This window comes from Clupea harengus, unplaced genomic scaffold (genome assembly GCF_900700415.2).
Source record: "Clupea harengus unplaced genomic scaffold, Ch_v2.0.2, whole genome shotgun sequence".
NCBI lineage: Eukaryota > Metazoa > Chordata > Actinopteri > Clupeiformes > Clupeidae > Clupea > Clupea harengus.
The window spans coordinates 56,982-71,137 of NW_024879671.1; the positions used below are offsets into that span (position 1 = coordinate 56,982).

A 14,156-nucleotide genomic window follows, 5' to 3' on the forward strand; every position below is an offset into this window, starting at 1 on the left:
GACTCTCTGGCCAGCGTTCATGTGTGTGGTGTGTGTGTGTGTGTGTGTGTGTGTATGACCCTGGCAGTGTGTGATCTGTATCTATCTATCTATCTATCTGTGTGTGATAGTATATGAGTGTGTGTGTGTGTGTTTGTATGTGTGTTTGTATGTGTGTTTGTGTGTGTGTGTGTGTATCTGTGTGGGAGTAAGTAAGGCCAAGCCAAGGGAGATGAGAAGAAAGGAGGTGTAAGGTGTGGGAGGTGATAGGGGTTGATTGGGGTGACAACAATCACGCTCATAAATCCAGCCACGGAGCCTGGCTGTGAGATAGAGGCTGCCTCTAGGGCTGAGCACAGGAACAAAGAGGAAGACGTGCAGAGCTGCGGTCTATAGTCTTACAGACACTACACTGGTGCTTAGCGCCCTCTGCTGGACACAAGTGAGGTAGCAAACAAAGAGGTAGTGAGCATATAGAAGACAAGGAAGAAAGGTGAGTTGATTTAGCTGATTAAAAAATAAGATTAATTCGTTTTTAGAAAAAAATAGTCTCCTACAGCAACACATCATCTCTCTGTCGTTCTAAGTAGGCCAAGGAGCTCGGCAATAGCCTAACATGCCTTTACTTAGAACTAGAACTAGACCTTCAGTGCTCAGCTGGGAGGAGAAGGAATGTTCAGAAGCATGTTTTCTAGCTCAGACCCAATCAATAAATACAAACTCCAAACTCCAAACTGTTGCAATATAAATGGATAAGTAGATTGTACATAACACCAGCTAAATTGCACCATTTTAATCCTAACATACCTGATACCTGCTTCAAATGTAAAGACCAAAAAGGTACCTTATTTCATTGCATGTGGGAATGTCAAAAGATACTTTCTTTTTGGAGGAAGGTGTTGGACCTTGCTAGCCAAATAATTGGCAAGGAAGTGCCTCTTAGTCCTAAATTGTGCTTATTGAATCTATATCCAGAGAACTTCACTACCTCTAAAAAAGTTAGGTCTCTACTGAATATTTGTTTTCTGGAAGCCAAACGATGTATAGCTCTATCATGGAAATCAGATAAACCTTGTGCCACATCACAATGGTTGAGGGGAATGACTTCTTACTTAGCTTTAGAAAAGATAAGTTACACAACAAAAAATAGACTAGAAAAGTTTTGGGAAATATGGAACATTTTCTACAATTTCCTTGAGAATAACAACATGGATGTTGATGGTTGGTTGGATGATAAAATGGATAGAGTACTTTTTCTTTTTGTTTTGTTTTGTTTTCATTTTGTTCTCCCCTTTAAACATTGTAAGTTAGCTGATGTAATCTTAATGACTGTATCACACTGTCTAATGTGACACGAACATCTATTGTTTGTGCTATATGTGAGAGCAAATTGCATTATATGTGCCTTGCTGTGTTGTCTTGTATTGTTTGTTAGTAAAATGAACAAAATTCTTAATAAATATATGTTTAAAAAAAAAAAAAAAAAAAAAAGAACCTAACGGGAAGCATGCCTGCTAGAAAGAGAGATTATCTTTTTGAAGACTACAAACTCTTTGAAAGCTTTTTCCTGGACAGAAGGTTGCAAGTCACATGGTTCTACCAACGGATTTGGGAACGACTGTGAAGGCTTATCTCCAAGGCACCTGTGGGACCTCGTGGCGCAACGGTAGCGAGTCGGACTCCAGATCAGAAGGTTGTGTGTTCAAATCACGTCGGGGTCATTGACAAAATCACTCAAGGCAGGTTGACTAATGAAAACCCCTGGGCCTGTGAATTTCAAGCCATTACTGAACTTTGAGAGACTTTGGTAGAATATGCAAACTGCTCCTTTTATGACATTTCCAGTTTCTGAGACTCAGGCAGCTGTGCTGAGTTGAAACGCAAAGGCCAGGACTGAAGCTCACAGTGGACTAAGCAACAGCGACGTGTACAGTTGTCGACAAGGATCTTCCCCCAAACTGCTCCTTTTATGACATTTCCAGTTTCTGAGACTCAGGCAGCTGTGCTGAGTTGAAACGTAAAGGCCAGGACTGAAGCTCACAGTGGACTGAGCAACAGCGACGTGTACAGTCGTCGACAAGTATCTTATCCTAACGCCCCTCGGTTTTTGCAATAGGGTGACAGCACATGTCTACAATTCTGGTTTTAAAGCAATCGCCTGAACAGGGACTTGAACCCTGGACCCTCAGATTAAAAGTCTTATGTTCTACCGACTGAGCTATCCAGGCTTCAGGCCAAGCTGCAGCCTGTTTCGGCTGTGATAATAAAGTCTTCACTAAAACACGGTCCGTATGGCTCAGGGCGCAGACCAGAAGGTTTTGTGTTCAAATCCCATCGGACGCCAAACAGTCCAATGCCTTTGATTGAAAGATCCTAAAAGAACCTAACGGGAAGCATGCCTTGTTACATATACAAGGGAAATATATATGTATCAAAACTGGACATCTTCAGCGTTACACGAATAAGATTGAGAACAATGTTTGTGTGTGCAGAGTTCAGATTGTTTGAGCATAGCAAAGAACCCTTGAAGAACTCCTTGCAATAAAGAAAGAGGAAAGTCTAATAACTCCATTGCTAATAGACATTGTAAAAGCATCTGCGTCGCAATTATTTTTTCATCGTGCCCCCAACCAGGCTCCCCCTCCCGCACATCTTTCAGGAGGCAGGCAGCCCTTCTCTTCATTTGCATCGTCACATCTGGTCCTCTCGCCATCGCTGTATCTCTTTTTTCTCCCTCTCATACCACAGTGAAACACACGTGGTTGTGCACGACTACTAATCAAGTTGAAGATGAAGATCAAGCTGTGCGGTTAGGAAGTCAGCAATGAGAAACAAATACTGGGTAAATGAAAACTACTTAGTGGAATAAATGTGTTCTCCCAAGGTCAATGAAAAAATCAGCTCTTCCATTCCCAAACCATGACTTTGGCATTGAGCACTTTTGCATTTCTTTAACATTATACAGTGATGTAAACATCATTGTAAATAACATTGTCCACAAAGGTCAAATACATTTCAGCACATATTTATTGTATTTCACAAACATTTAAACCACAATACAGAGATTTCCAAGCCTGTTATTCCTCTACATAACATGGAAGTCAGTGACATGTCATTTCATGTAAAGAAAATGTTACACTGCAGGTGTCTCATCAGCAGGATGGTGTGCTCCTGGCACAGAAGAATACGCGGGATGACCAACAGTGGTAGTTTGACCAGCCACCTACGAACCATACAAAGGCAAAACATAAGCCTCCCAGAAGCAGTGACATGCTGTATGTACATAGCTTTCAGAACAAGAAACTTACCAATGGAATTCAGGTGCAAGCAAGGATAACTGGACCCATATTGGTTCTTCCAGTTAGTGTAATAGAAGCCAGCGCTGTCAATCCACAGCCAGGCACCCTAAAAGACAGAATCACAGCACTTGGTCGTGTGGTCATAACAGCTGTGGTACCCCATTGTATGTTCAAATTAATTTGTGAAGAAATTCAAGTTTTGGGACAGAGACTGTTTTAACAGTAATAGCTATGATGCCGTGTCTCAGTAAGGTCAAATCAAGATACTTCTCCTGACCTGGAAATAGAAACCTCCGATCCAAGCGCTTGATTGGCCTGAAAGTATAACCATAGACTGCAGGAAGTTGTATTCCTCAGAAGACTGCACAGAGGCCAGACTGCCTTGCTGCCCCACACAATGCACCTGGGGGGGGGGGGAAGAGGAAGGGAGGAAGAGTGTAATGGTACATAGGAGAAAGAGTATGTAAAAGATCAGCTTCATTATTTTCATTTTCCAAACAAACAAGGTTTTTTTTTTATATCACCCCTCATATTTAGGGGTTACTGCATTGTGTTAATCCAAGTGAAGCACCTTCTCTCCCCCTTTAAATGCAGTCATTGTGCCTTACCGCAGCATCCTTCCAGTTCTTCTGGGAGGTCACCATCAAAAAGCAGCGGGAACCTTGTGCGAACCAGCCAGAAGGACACGGACCAGGATACACTGGAAGTCCAATCTCAACTGGGAGAAAACGAAACATGTTGCATTTATATCGCAAAATATCCGTCTTACTTTTTCACCACCACCAGCTAATATCATTCCGCAGATCACTTTCATACCTGCTGGCAGAGGGCCCTCCACCATAGAGGAGGCTGTCGAGTTAGAGACTGAGAAAGAAGAAACAGAACTATCAATCCATCATTAGAAACATTTCCCCATGGCTAGAGTATTACAGGAGTTCTTTCTTTGAGATGCTGAACAACATAGACATTTAGAACAGAGATGTCAAACTGTGAACAGAGTCTGCTGCAGAGATAAACACAAAATGACACCACAGTGTTCACAGGTTTTTGCCACATTAGAAACATCAAAAAGGAGAATATCCAGATGTTAACATATAGGTTGATTCAGAAGATGACTGATACATGTCTATGAAGAATGCTAAAGCTGAATGTTGCCGTTTTGAGAGACGGTAGGTAGAGTCTGATTAAAGAGTGTACTTACCAGGTGCAGCACGGGTCGCAGCATGGGTCACAGCAGAGTGCATACAGAGAAGAGCGGCCAGTATGAGAACCTTCATGTTGATGTGTAAATTCTTCTTCCTCTGGGGAATCTAAGGATTAAAAAATGGTCACATTTAGTAGATCATTGAAGGTTTTTCAGAGTGCGTGACCAGAGAACAGCAGGATTCTTACCTGTTGTAGATGAGTATAAGGCACACCTGTTCAGGTAAAGTAAACTAATGCAGTGATGAGCACAGCGTTTGGTCTGCTTTTTATACCATTCTGAGACACGTGTCGGAGTGTCACGTCTCTGCTGAGCTGCGCTCCGGCCACGCCCCCTTCAGCAATTCAGGGCTCACACTTCCAGCTGCATGTCATCAGTCTCGTTCACCGTTCCAGCTGCACTGCATTCACGTCTCCCAATCACACAATCACACACACCTGTTTCACTCCCTACCAGAGGCTTATCTAGCCCTATTTTGGGGGCTGGACACCTCCCAAAAGTCTCCTTAGCCCCCCCCCCAAAAAAAAATAATTCACGCCTATCAACCTATTTAGTGTACTTATTTTGTTTAATTTTTAGAGTTAGAAATAAAATACTCTCAAGTAGCACAGGAATCCCGCCTGTTTGAGACTGTGGTGTCAAGCGCGCGGCTCTGTTTGGTCGTGAGTGAGCGTTGCGAGCGTGCAGACAGACGGTGATAACGTATGATCTCAAAACAGCAGTTGGGAGAAGGCACCCTTCAAATGTGAGAGACCTGGAGCAGTTGGCAAAAGAAGAGTGGTCCAAAATTCCAGTAGAGAGTTGTAAGACACTCATTCATGGTTACAGGAAGCGATTGATTTCAGTTATTTTTTCCAAAGGGTATGCTACCAAATATTAAGTTGAGGGTGCCAATCATTTTGTCCAGTCCATTTTTGGAGTTTTGTGTGTGTAGCATGACGGGTTAAACCTGGCGTCACTTTACCATCTGTTTACTGCTCCCTGTCCCTCTCAATCTACCTGTAATTAAGTGACACTTTGCGAGTCTGCCCAGCCCGTATAAATTCACCACGAGATGCCATCTGGGCATGCGTCGTATGTCCTGGTACCTGTTGCGTTGAGCTCAAGTCCACCAGTTAGTCTTGTGTTTTAAAGACTGTTTTGTTTGGGTCGTCATTTCCAGCTGTAACCCAGGTTAAAAATAAACATGATTTAGTTAATAAATAAGTGAATAAATAGTCGAAATAAATATTATTAAAACTTACTAGAGTAGTTTATATTAGTTATACAATCCATGATTTAATCGGATTAAAATGTTTAAAAAGATTAAGATGAATATCAAAACTATACAAAAATGCACTGTTGCTTTAAGACAGTGAGCCAATGAGAAACAAGTTAATTCTTCCTGAACGGTAGAACGGTGGAGATTGAAGAAAGCCAGCTAGGAGAAGGACGTTAGTTTTTCAGTGAGCTAAAGAAACTAGAAACTTGATTAGATTTGTACTGTTTGTACTTTTATTTTATTTTCTTAAAGTGTTTTGTCTTCGTTGGTAGACTGTCACCTTAGTTAAGTTGTTGAGAAAAGAAGAAGTCGCGTGGAGCTAGGCATTGCATGCTAGCATCATAGCTCCATGATTGTAGTAGAAATAGATGGCGAGCTTTCCCAGCGAGTAACCACACGGAATCCTGTTCCATCGGAGGTCAGCACCTGCTTTTCTGACAAGACTAGCAATCCTTTCATCGTATGAATGGTAGGGCTGACAGGAGCCTGCTTTATTTCAACTAGAAGTTCGCGGATTTCGTGGTAAGAGTGAAAACACATCAGATCTATGGACTGTTCCTACCGCAAGTGGAATTTACGAACTGCAAAACGTGGTCGTAAGAAAGAATCTGAACTTAACAAGCCAGTTACCACACACTGAACTTACATCATTACATTCACAATATGTTTAAAAAAATGTTCTTTTGATATTTAAATAGATAAATTGAGAATTTAAGAGAATTTATTAGAATTTTGATACTGATATAACAGATTATAAATAGTTAACTGAAATAAAAACTAAATAATAATATTAAGTTACAGTTTAAATACCAATTTAAATAGAATATATAAGAATATATATATATATATATAAATAAAACCAAAATTAGAATATAGTAAATATTTTCTTAATAGAAAAGGATTGCATTTGAATTGCATCTCCTTAAGATTTTTATGTAAGATGTGTGTTATATGTAAATTGTATTGTTAATGTGTTATATGGTACCTATTTGTTATTTTTCTATCTAAATCCAACTTACCTTTTCTATTATTATATAAAACAAGCCGGCATTTCAATTAATTCTATGGTATGTGGTGTGTTTATTATATTAATATTTACATTGTTTTAACTATTTTACTGCTCCAACGAACCTAGACTAGTCCTGATAACCTACTTAACTGCAACTAGTAGTAAGTGTTACACAGCCCTTACTCCATCTCCTGTTCACTCCGAAACGGATTACACGTTCGTTGTGTGCTACAAACAGCTAGCGGACACATAGTAGCTGCTTCTTGCGTCTCGTGCCCTTGGATGCCTGGGATTGGCCTGGGTGGGTTGACGCCGCTGCTGTTTTGCTTATAGTGATTGTATCGTTTGATGTTCGTCTTCCCTCACGTCTCGTCCTCCTTCCCGGCAGCTGCTGTTTGAAAGAGCTGCTCCTGCGTGTGTGTGTTTACGTGTGTGTGTTAATGGTTGTTTCGTATTTCTTTTCCGTTTATTTGTAGCCATCTTTAGGTGGCTATTTTTGGTTCTGTTTGTTTTGTTGTCTGTACTGGGTGCCCCAGGGCTAGGTAGTCCATCCTTCCCCACCCTAGTGTTGGTAGCATCTCCCGTGTGTGTGATTTCGAGCTCATTTTGGTGTGTGTGGGTTCACCTTTTTATGTGCATTTGGTGTGAGCAGTGCACGGTTGCTGTGTCCTCCTGGAGATAATACCCCACTTCGTAATACTCCTGCCTGACTTGGTAAGCCTCAGTCCTGTTTGTGTTCTGTTCATTTAGTTGTTGTGTTGTCCCTTGTCTGTCCTACTGTTCCCTATTCGTATGTTTTTGTATTTTACCTGGTTGTAATTAAATAAGACATATTTATTATTTATGGACACACGTCTCCACGCTTCCTCAGTTTCACGAACCTGTGTGCCCCTAGTGGGCTAGTGTCATCCCAACTCAATTATTTCCCTGGGCGCAACTCCTAGGGTGGCGTAGTCGTGCTCTGTCTATTCCTAGCTCCACTCCATTTTGTTATGCCACATGTGGAATCAAGTCAGATTTGGCATTTTTTTCTCAGATTTTTTTTGTGTTGTTCTAATGTAAACAAAAGAAATAAACATGTGAATACCAAAGCATTTGTCATTGCAACAATTTTCTGGGAGAAGTGGTGCATTATCTGACAGAAGTGCAGGGGTGCCAGTCTTTTTTGTCCATGGCTGTATATATGTATAGATTAGCCTAGATCCTGGGACTAAAATCCACTTATTTTTGCATGTGACCATAGAAGATATTGTATCACATCAGTCAGCAGGGGTGGACTGGGGGGGGGGGAGTGGCCCGGGAGTTACTGTCAGACCGGCCCACTCAATACAAGGCGCGCTGCCCACTCAATGCATCGCACGTATCGACCAGTCAGTGGCCTACTTGGAAAAATACCCAGACACTTAACATTATTTTGGATGATTACAAAGAAATTACATCATATATGTTTTGTTTTTTTAATAACATTTGGATCCACCAATTTGCCTGGATGGACACATGGAATAAAATGGTACTGGCTATTGTAACACTCCAAGGTAGGTATAGTTTGCTAGATGAATATGCTTTGGCTGTGTAAGAACCCATTTTCAGGCGTTCATGAATCAGGCGGAGATCTTTTCTTACGCTGGTCTTCCGAAGTCCGTAAGAACCCATTTCAGAAGACACTTCAGAAATGTTCGAAAAATAGACACCATGAGTGTGAATACAGATCGCGAGCAGTATTGTAAAATTCAGTCTGATGTGAGAGGGAGGGCCGGTTGGTGATGGAAGTGGGCCGGTATTTTAGACCAGCCCAACCCCGTCGGCCCACCGGGGCTTCCCCCGGTATCCCCGATGGCCAGTCCGCCCCTGGCTATCTCCCGGGCCTTTCTGTGTGGAGTTTGCATGTTCTCCCCGTGTTCACAAGGGGTTTCCTCCACTAAGAACCCCAACAGAAAAACATGCAAGAAGAACACCCCTGACCAAAGATGGACAGTTCACTTCACTTGGTCCCCGGGCGCTTACAAGCTGCCCACTGCTCCTGGGGGGTCCTGGAGGAGGGACTTTCCAGGATGGGAAAAGGCAGAGAATAAATTCACCGCGACCTCAGGCCTGCGTGTGTGTGTGTCCTGTGTCGCCTACATATATACACGTGTGTGTTCCAGTGTGTCGTGTGTGCCATTAAAACCTGACAAATTAAAACAAATTAATATAGCCCAACAAAGGTGTGGATCAAGCTAAACATTTCCTTTGATTAAAATGTCCGAGCATACACCAGAAGCAGATGGGTTAGTGCTGCACAAGGAAGGGGTGACCAATAGGCTAACCTGAATGCATAGACCATGATAACCATGTTATCAATATTTACCTGTCATACGTTAATGATATGTTCACTAACGCTGTTCACTTATTTTCATTGACGAGGCTACTTTTCACCATGCTAGCTTGTTTGTTGTCAAACTTATTGGTAGGCTACTGTGCAAGTTAGGCTATAAGTTATGTTTTAATAGTGGTCTAATTTCACAACAGTGACGGATGTCAAAGCTTTGGCACCGTGTGGTTACCTTGCTGTCCCCAAAGAAGGCAACTCGGGGAACTGTGGATGGCTGACTCCGAAGGACGCTGGGTTGCTGGGGAACTAAAGGGGGGAGGTGCAGGGCCTCCTGCAGTCTCAATTAGAACTGAAGTGCACTTGTCCGCTTAGTTACGGTACGCTTTTAACTGGGAACTGATGCCATAGTAAATGTTTTAAAAAGATAAACTATACCATTAAACAAATAAAATAACAAAGTTAGAAAAAAAAGATCCTGCAAAGAGAGCACTAGTCAAGTCAGAGGGCATAAGGGCAGGTGCTTGAGCACCAGCTGAGGTCTATCTGTGCACGTTGCTTGGCTCAGGGTCATCTGCCATCCGGGATGGATGAGTACGAGGAAGCGAGGACAATACCAGGAAGAGGAAGAAGGACATACAGTAGATACCACATTTTCCAATGTAAAAATGGTAGTTCCGTTCTGCTAGCAACGATAACCCACAATAACCCCAGGAAGTAAAACGAAACGAGGAAGTAAAATTAGTTTGTTGTATCAAATGAAAGGTTTTTACAACAAACAACGCTGTTAATCGACTGGGTAATATAAAAAACGTTTTTATGCAACGAGTTTTATTGTTCCATTTGTCCTAATGATCGGGAACATAGTTAAAAGCGTGTCTGAAAGTTATAGTAGCCTATTTGTCATTATAAAGTCCTAATCTGTCTACTCGCTAGATCAGACTTTATAATGGTATTTTGTTAACTGTGCATTATATTAACTTGCTTTAAAACAAGGTAAGATATAGTGAGTTAATTTTAAGCGTACAGGATACTTTGATAATGACTAAGCTGTAGCTGAAAATTGACAAATAATATTACTTTCATAGTAACATCAAAATTGGTTAAAAACGATTCACTGATGTTACAAAAGTATGATTTTCTTGTTTAAATATAGGGAACACTGACTAAACAGGCATCATTGCAAATATTGTAGTAAGAAACAGTAAAATACACAACAATCTGCTGATAAAAGGATTATGTCTTCATTAAAGTTGGTTGAACATGTTCAGAACACTTGACACACAGATCACACAGGTGAAAAGGGATTATCTCCAATGCCAGGGTATTGCCATGTGACACGTATCAAACTTTGCTGATGAAACTAAAGATTGTGTCTCAATGAAAGGGGGCTGGAATATGTTTAGGACATTCCAAACATTAAATAAAATGTGTGAAGTAGTTGTGATTTACGTCCCTGAATGCTCCACAATACTTTAAACATAGGCCTACACGCAGACGAAAATGTATTATCTTCAATGGCAGGGCCATATGACACGTTTCACACTTTGCTGATGAAACTAAAGATTGTGTCTCAATAAAAGGGGGGTGGAATATGTTCAGGACACTCCGAACTTTAAATAAAATGTGTGAAGTAGTTGAGATTTACGTCCCTGAAGGCTCCACAATACTTTAAACATAGGTGATCAGACAGGCGATAATGCATTGTCTTCAATGGTAGGGCCATGTGACATGTATCACTCTTTGCTGAAAAAACTAAAGATTGTGTCTCAATGAAAGGGAGGTGGAATATGTTCAGGACACTCCAAACATTAAATAAAATGTGTGAAGTAGTTGAGATTTACGTCCCTGAATGCTCCACAATACTTTAAACATAGGTGATCAGACAGGCGAAAATGCATTATCTTCAATGGCAGGGCCATGTGACATGTATCACTCTTTGCTGAAAAAACTAAAGATTGTGTCTCAATGAAAGGGGGGTGGAATATGTTCAGGACACTCCAAACATTAAATAAAATGTGTGAAGTAGTTGAGATTTACGTCCCTGAATGCTCCACAATACTTTAAACATAGGTGATCAGACAGGCGAAAATGCATTATCTTCAATGGCAGGGCCATGTGACATGTATCACTCTTTGCTGAAAAAACTAAAGATTGTGTCTCAATGAAAGGGGGGTGGAATATGTTCAGGACACTCCAAACATTAAATAAAATGTGTGAAGTAGCTGAGATTTACGTCCCTGAATGCTCCACAATACTTTAAACATAGGCCTAAACACAGGCGAAAATGCATTGTCTTCAATGGTAGGGCCATGTGATACCTATGACAGTTTGCTGATGAAACTAAAGATTGTGTCTCAATGAAAGGGGGGTGGAATATGTTCAGGACACTCCAAACATTAAATAAAATGTGTGAAGTAGTTGAGATCTACGTCCCTGAGTGCTCCACAATACTTTAAACGTACGTGTCACATGGCCCTGCCATTGAAGTTAATGCATTTTCGCCTGTGTGTAGGCCTCTGTTTAAAGTATTGTGGAGCCTTCAGGGACGTAAATCTCAACTACTTCACACATTTTATTTAATGTTTGGAGTGTCCTGAACATATTCCACCCCCCTTTCATTGAGACACAATCTTTAGTTTTTTCAGCAAAGAGCGATACATGTCACATGGCCCTGCCATTGAAGATAATGCATTTTCGCCTGTCTGATCACCTATGTTTAAAGTATTGTGGAGCATTCAGGGACGTAAATCTCAACTACTTCACACATTTTATTTAATGTTTGGAGTGTCCTGAACATATTCCACCCCCCTTTCATTGAGACACAATCTTTAGTTTTTTCAGCAAAGAGTGATACATGTCACATGGCCCTGCCATTGAAGATAATATATTTTCGCCTGTGTGAAGGCCTATGTTTAAAGTATTGTGGAGCATTCAGGGACGTAAATCTCAACTACTTCACACATTTTATTTAATGTTTGGAGTGTCCTGAACATATTCCACCCCCCTTTCATTGAGACACAATCTTTAGTTTTTTCAGCAAAGAGCGATACATGTCACATGGCCCTGCCATTGAAGGTAATGCATTTTCGCCTGTCTGATCACCTATGTTTAAAGTATTGTGGAGCATTCAGGGACGTTAATCTCAACTACTTCACACATTTTATTTAATGTTTGGAGTGTCCTGAACATATTCCACCCCCCTTTCATTGAGACACAATCTTTAGTTTTTTCAGCAAAGAGTGATACATGTCACATGGCCCTGCCATTGAAGATAATATATTTTCGCCTGTGTGTAGGCCTATGTTTAAAGTATTGTGGAGCATTCAGGGACGTAAATCTCAACTACTTCACACATTTTATTTAATGTTTGGAGTGTCCTGAACATATTCCACCCCCCTTTCATTGAGACACAATCTTTAGTTTAATCAGCAAAGTGTCATACGTATCACATGGCCCTGCCATTGAAGTTAATGCATTTTCGCCTGTGTGTAGGCCTATGTTTAAAGTATTGTGGAGCCTTCAGGGACGTAAATCTCAACTACTTCACACATTTTATTTAATGTTTGGAGTGTCCTGAACATATTCCACCCCCCTTTCATTGAGACACAATCTTTAGTTTTTTCAGCAAAGAGCGATACATGTCACATGGCCCTGCCATTGAAGATAATGCATTTTCGCCTGTCTGATCACCTATGTTTAAAGTATTGTGGAGCATTCAGGGACGTAAATCTCAACTACTTCACACATTTTATTTAATGTTTGGAGTGTCCTGAACATATTCCACCCCCCTTTCATTGAGACACAATCTTTAGTTTTTTCAGCAAAGAGTGATACATGTCACATGGCCCTGCCATTGAAGATAATATATTTTCGCCTGTGTGTAGGCCTATGTTTAAAGTATTGTGGAGCATTCAGGGACGTAAATCTCAACTACTTCACACATTTTATTTAATGTTTGGAGTGTCCTGAACATATTCCACCCCCCTTTCATGGAGACACAATCTTTAGTTTTTTCAGCAAAGAGCGATACATGTCACATGGCCCTGCCATTGAAGATAATGCATTTTCGCCTGTCTGATCACCTATGTTTAAAGTATTGTGGAGCATTCAGGGACGTAAATCTCAACTACTTCACACATTTTATTTAATGTTTGGAGTGTCCTGAACATATTCCACCCCCCTTTCATTGAGACACAATCTTTAGTTTTTTCAGCAAAGAGTGATACATGTCTCATGGCCCTGCCATTGAAGATAATATATTTTCGCCTGTGTGTAGGCCTATGTTTAAAGTATTGTGGAGCATTCAGGGACGTAAATCTCAACTACTTCACACAATTTATTTAATGTTTGGAGTGTCCTGAACATATTCCACCCCCCTTTCATTGAGACACAATCTTTAGTTTTTTCAGCAAAGAGCAATACATGTCACATGGCCCTGCCATTGAAGACAATGCATTTTCGCCTGTCTGATCACCTATGTTTAAAGTATTGTGGAGCCTTCAGGGACGTAAATCTCAACTACTTCACACATTTTATTTAATGTTTGGAGTGTCCTGAACATATTCCACCCCCCTTTCATTGAGACACAATCTTTAGTTTAATCAGCAAAGTGTCATACGTATCACATGGCCCTGCCATTGAAGTTAATGCATTTTCGCCTGTGTGTAGGCCTATGTTTAAAGTATTGTGGAGCATTCAGGGACGTAAATCTCAACTACTTCACACATTTTATTCAATGTTTGGAGTGTCCTGAACATATTCCACCCCCCTTTCATTGAGACACAATCTTTAGTTTTTTCAGCAAAGAGTAATACATGTCACATGGCCCTGCCATTGAAGATAATGCATTTTCGCCTGTCTGATCACCTATGTTTAAAGTATTGTGGAGCATTCAGGGACGTAAATCTCAACTACTTCACACATTTTATTTAATGTTGGGAGTGTCCTTAACATATTCCACCCCACTTTTATTGAGACACAATCTTTAGTTTCATCAGCAAAGTGTGATACGTGTCACATGGCAATACCCTGGCATTGGAGATAATCCCTTTTCACCTGTGTGATCTGTGTGTCAAGTGTTTTTTCACAGTGAA

General features: G+C 40.9%; 1 protein-coding gene across 2 annotated transcripts; it reads right to left on the reverse strand.

Moving 5' to 3' along the window:
- Nucleotides 1–2,988: 2,988 nt before the first annotated feature.
- LOC122129561 (ladderlectin-like) lies at nt 2,989–4,770 on the reverse strand. 2 transcript variants are annotated; one of them, XM_042704514.1, is made up of 7 exons: nt 4,671–4,770; nt 4,480–4,588; nt 4,095–4,142; nt 3,887–3,996; nt 3,556–3,681; nt 3,288–3,384; nt 2,989–3,202 (listed from the first exon to the last, which is right to left on the reverse strand). In XM_042704514.1, the coding sequence occupies exons 2-7, from the start codon at nt 4,553–4,555 to the stop codon at nt 3,132–3,134; spliced, it is 528 nt and encodes a 175-aa protein (XP_042560448.1). In that variant the 5' UTR covers nt 4,556–4,588; nt 4,671–4,770; the 3' UTR covers nt 2,989–3,131. The 2 variants fall into 2 exon arrangements, with proteins under 2 accessions (XP_042560448.1, XP_042560449.1); XM_042704515.1 differs by having other exon boundaries at nt 4,480–4,577; nt 4,671–4,739.
- Between the last annotated feature and the right edge of the window lie 9,386 nt (nt 4,771–14,156).

What these genes read in the sequence shown, in the direction of transcription:
- LOC122129561 (XM_042704514.1), bottom strand. Translation starts at nt 4,555, where the DNA reads ATGAAGGTTCTCATACTGGCCGCTCTTCTCTGTATGCACTCTGCTGTG. An exon ending in GGAGGGCCCTCTGCCAGCAG is followed by an intron (nt 3,997 to 4,094) that starts GTATGAAAGTGA and finishes GTTTTCTCCCAG; the next exon opens with TTGAGATTGGACTTCCAGTG. An exon ending in TCGGAGGTTTCTATTTCCAG is followed by an intron (nt 3,385 to 3,555) that starts GTCAGGAGAAGT and finishes TCTGTCTTTTAG; the next exon opens with GGTGCCTGGCTGTGGATTGA.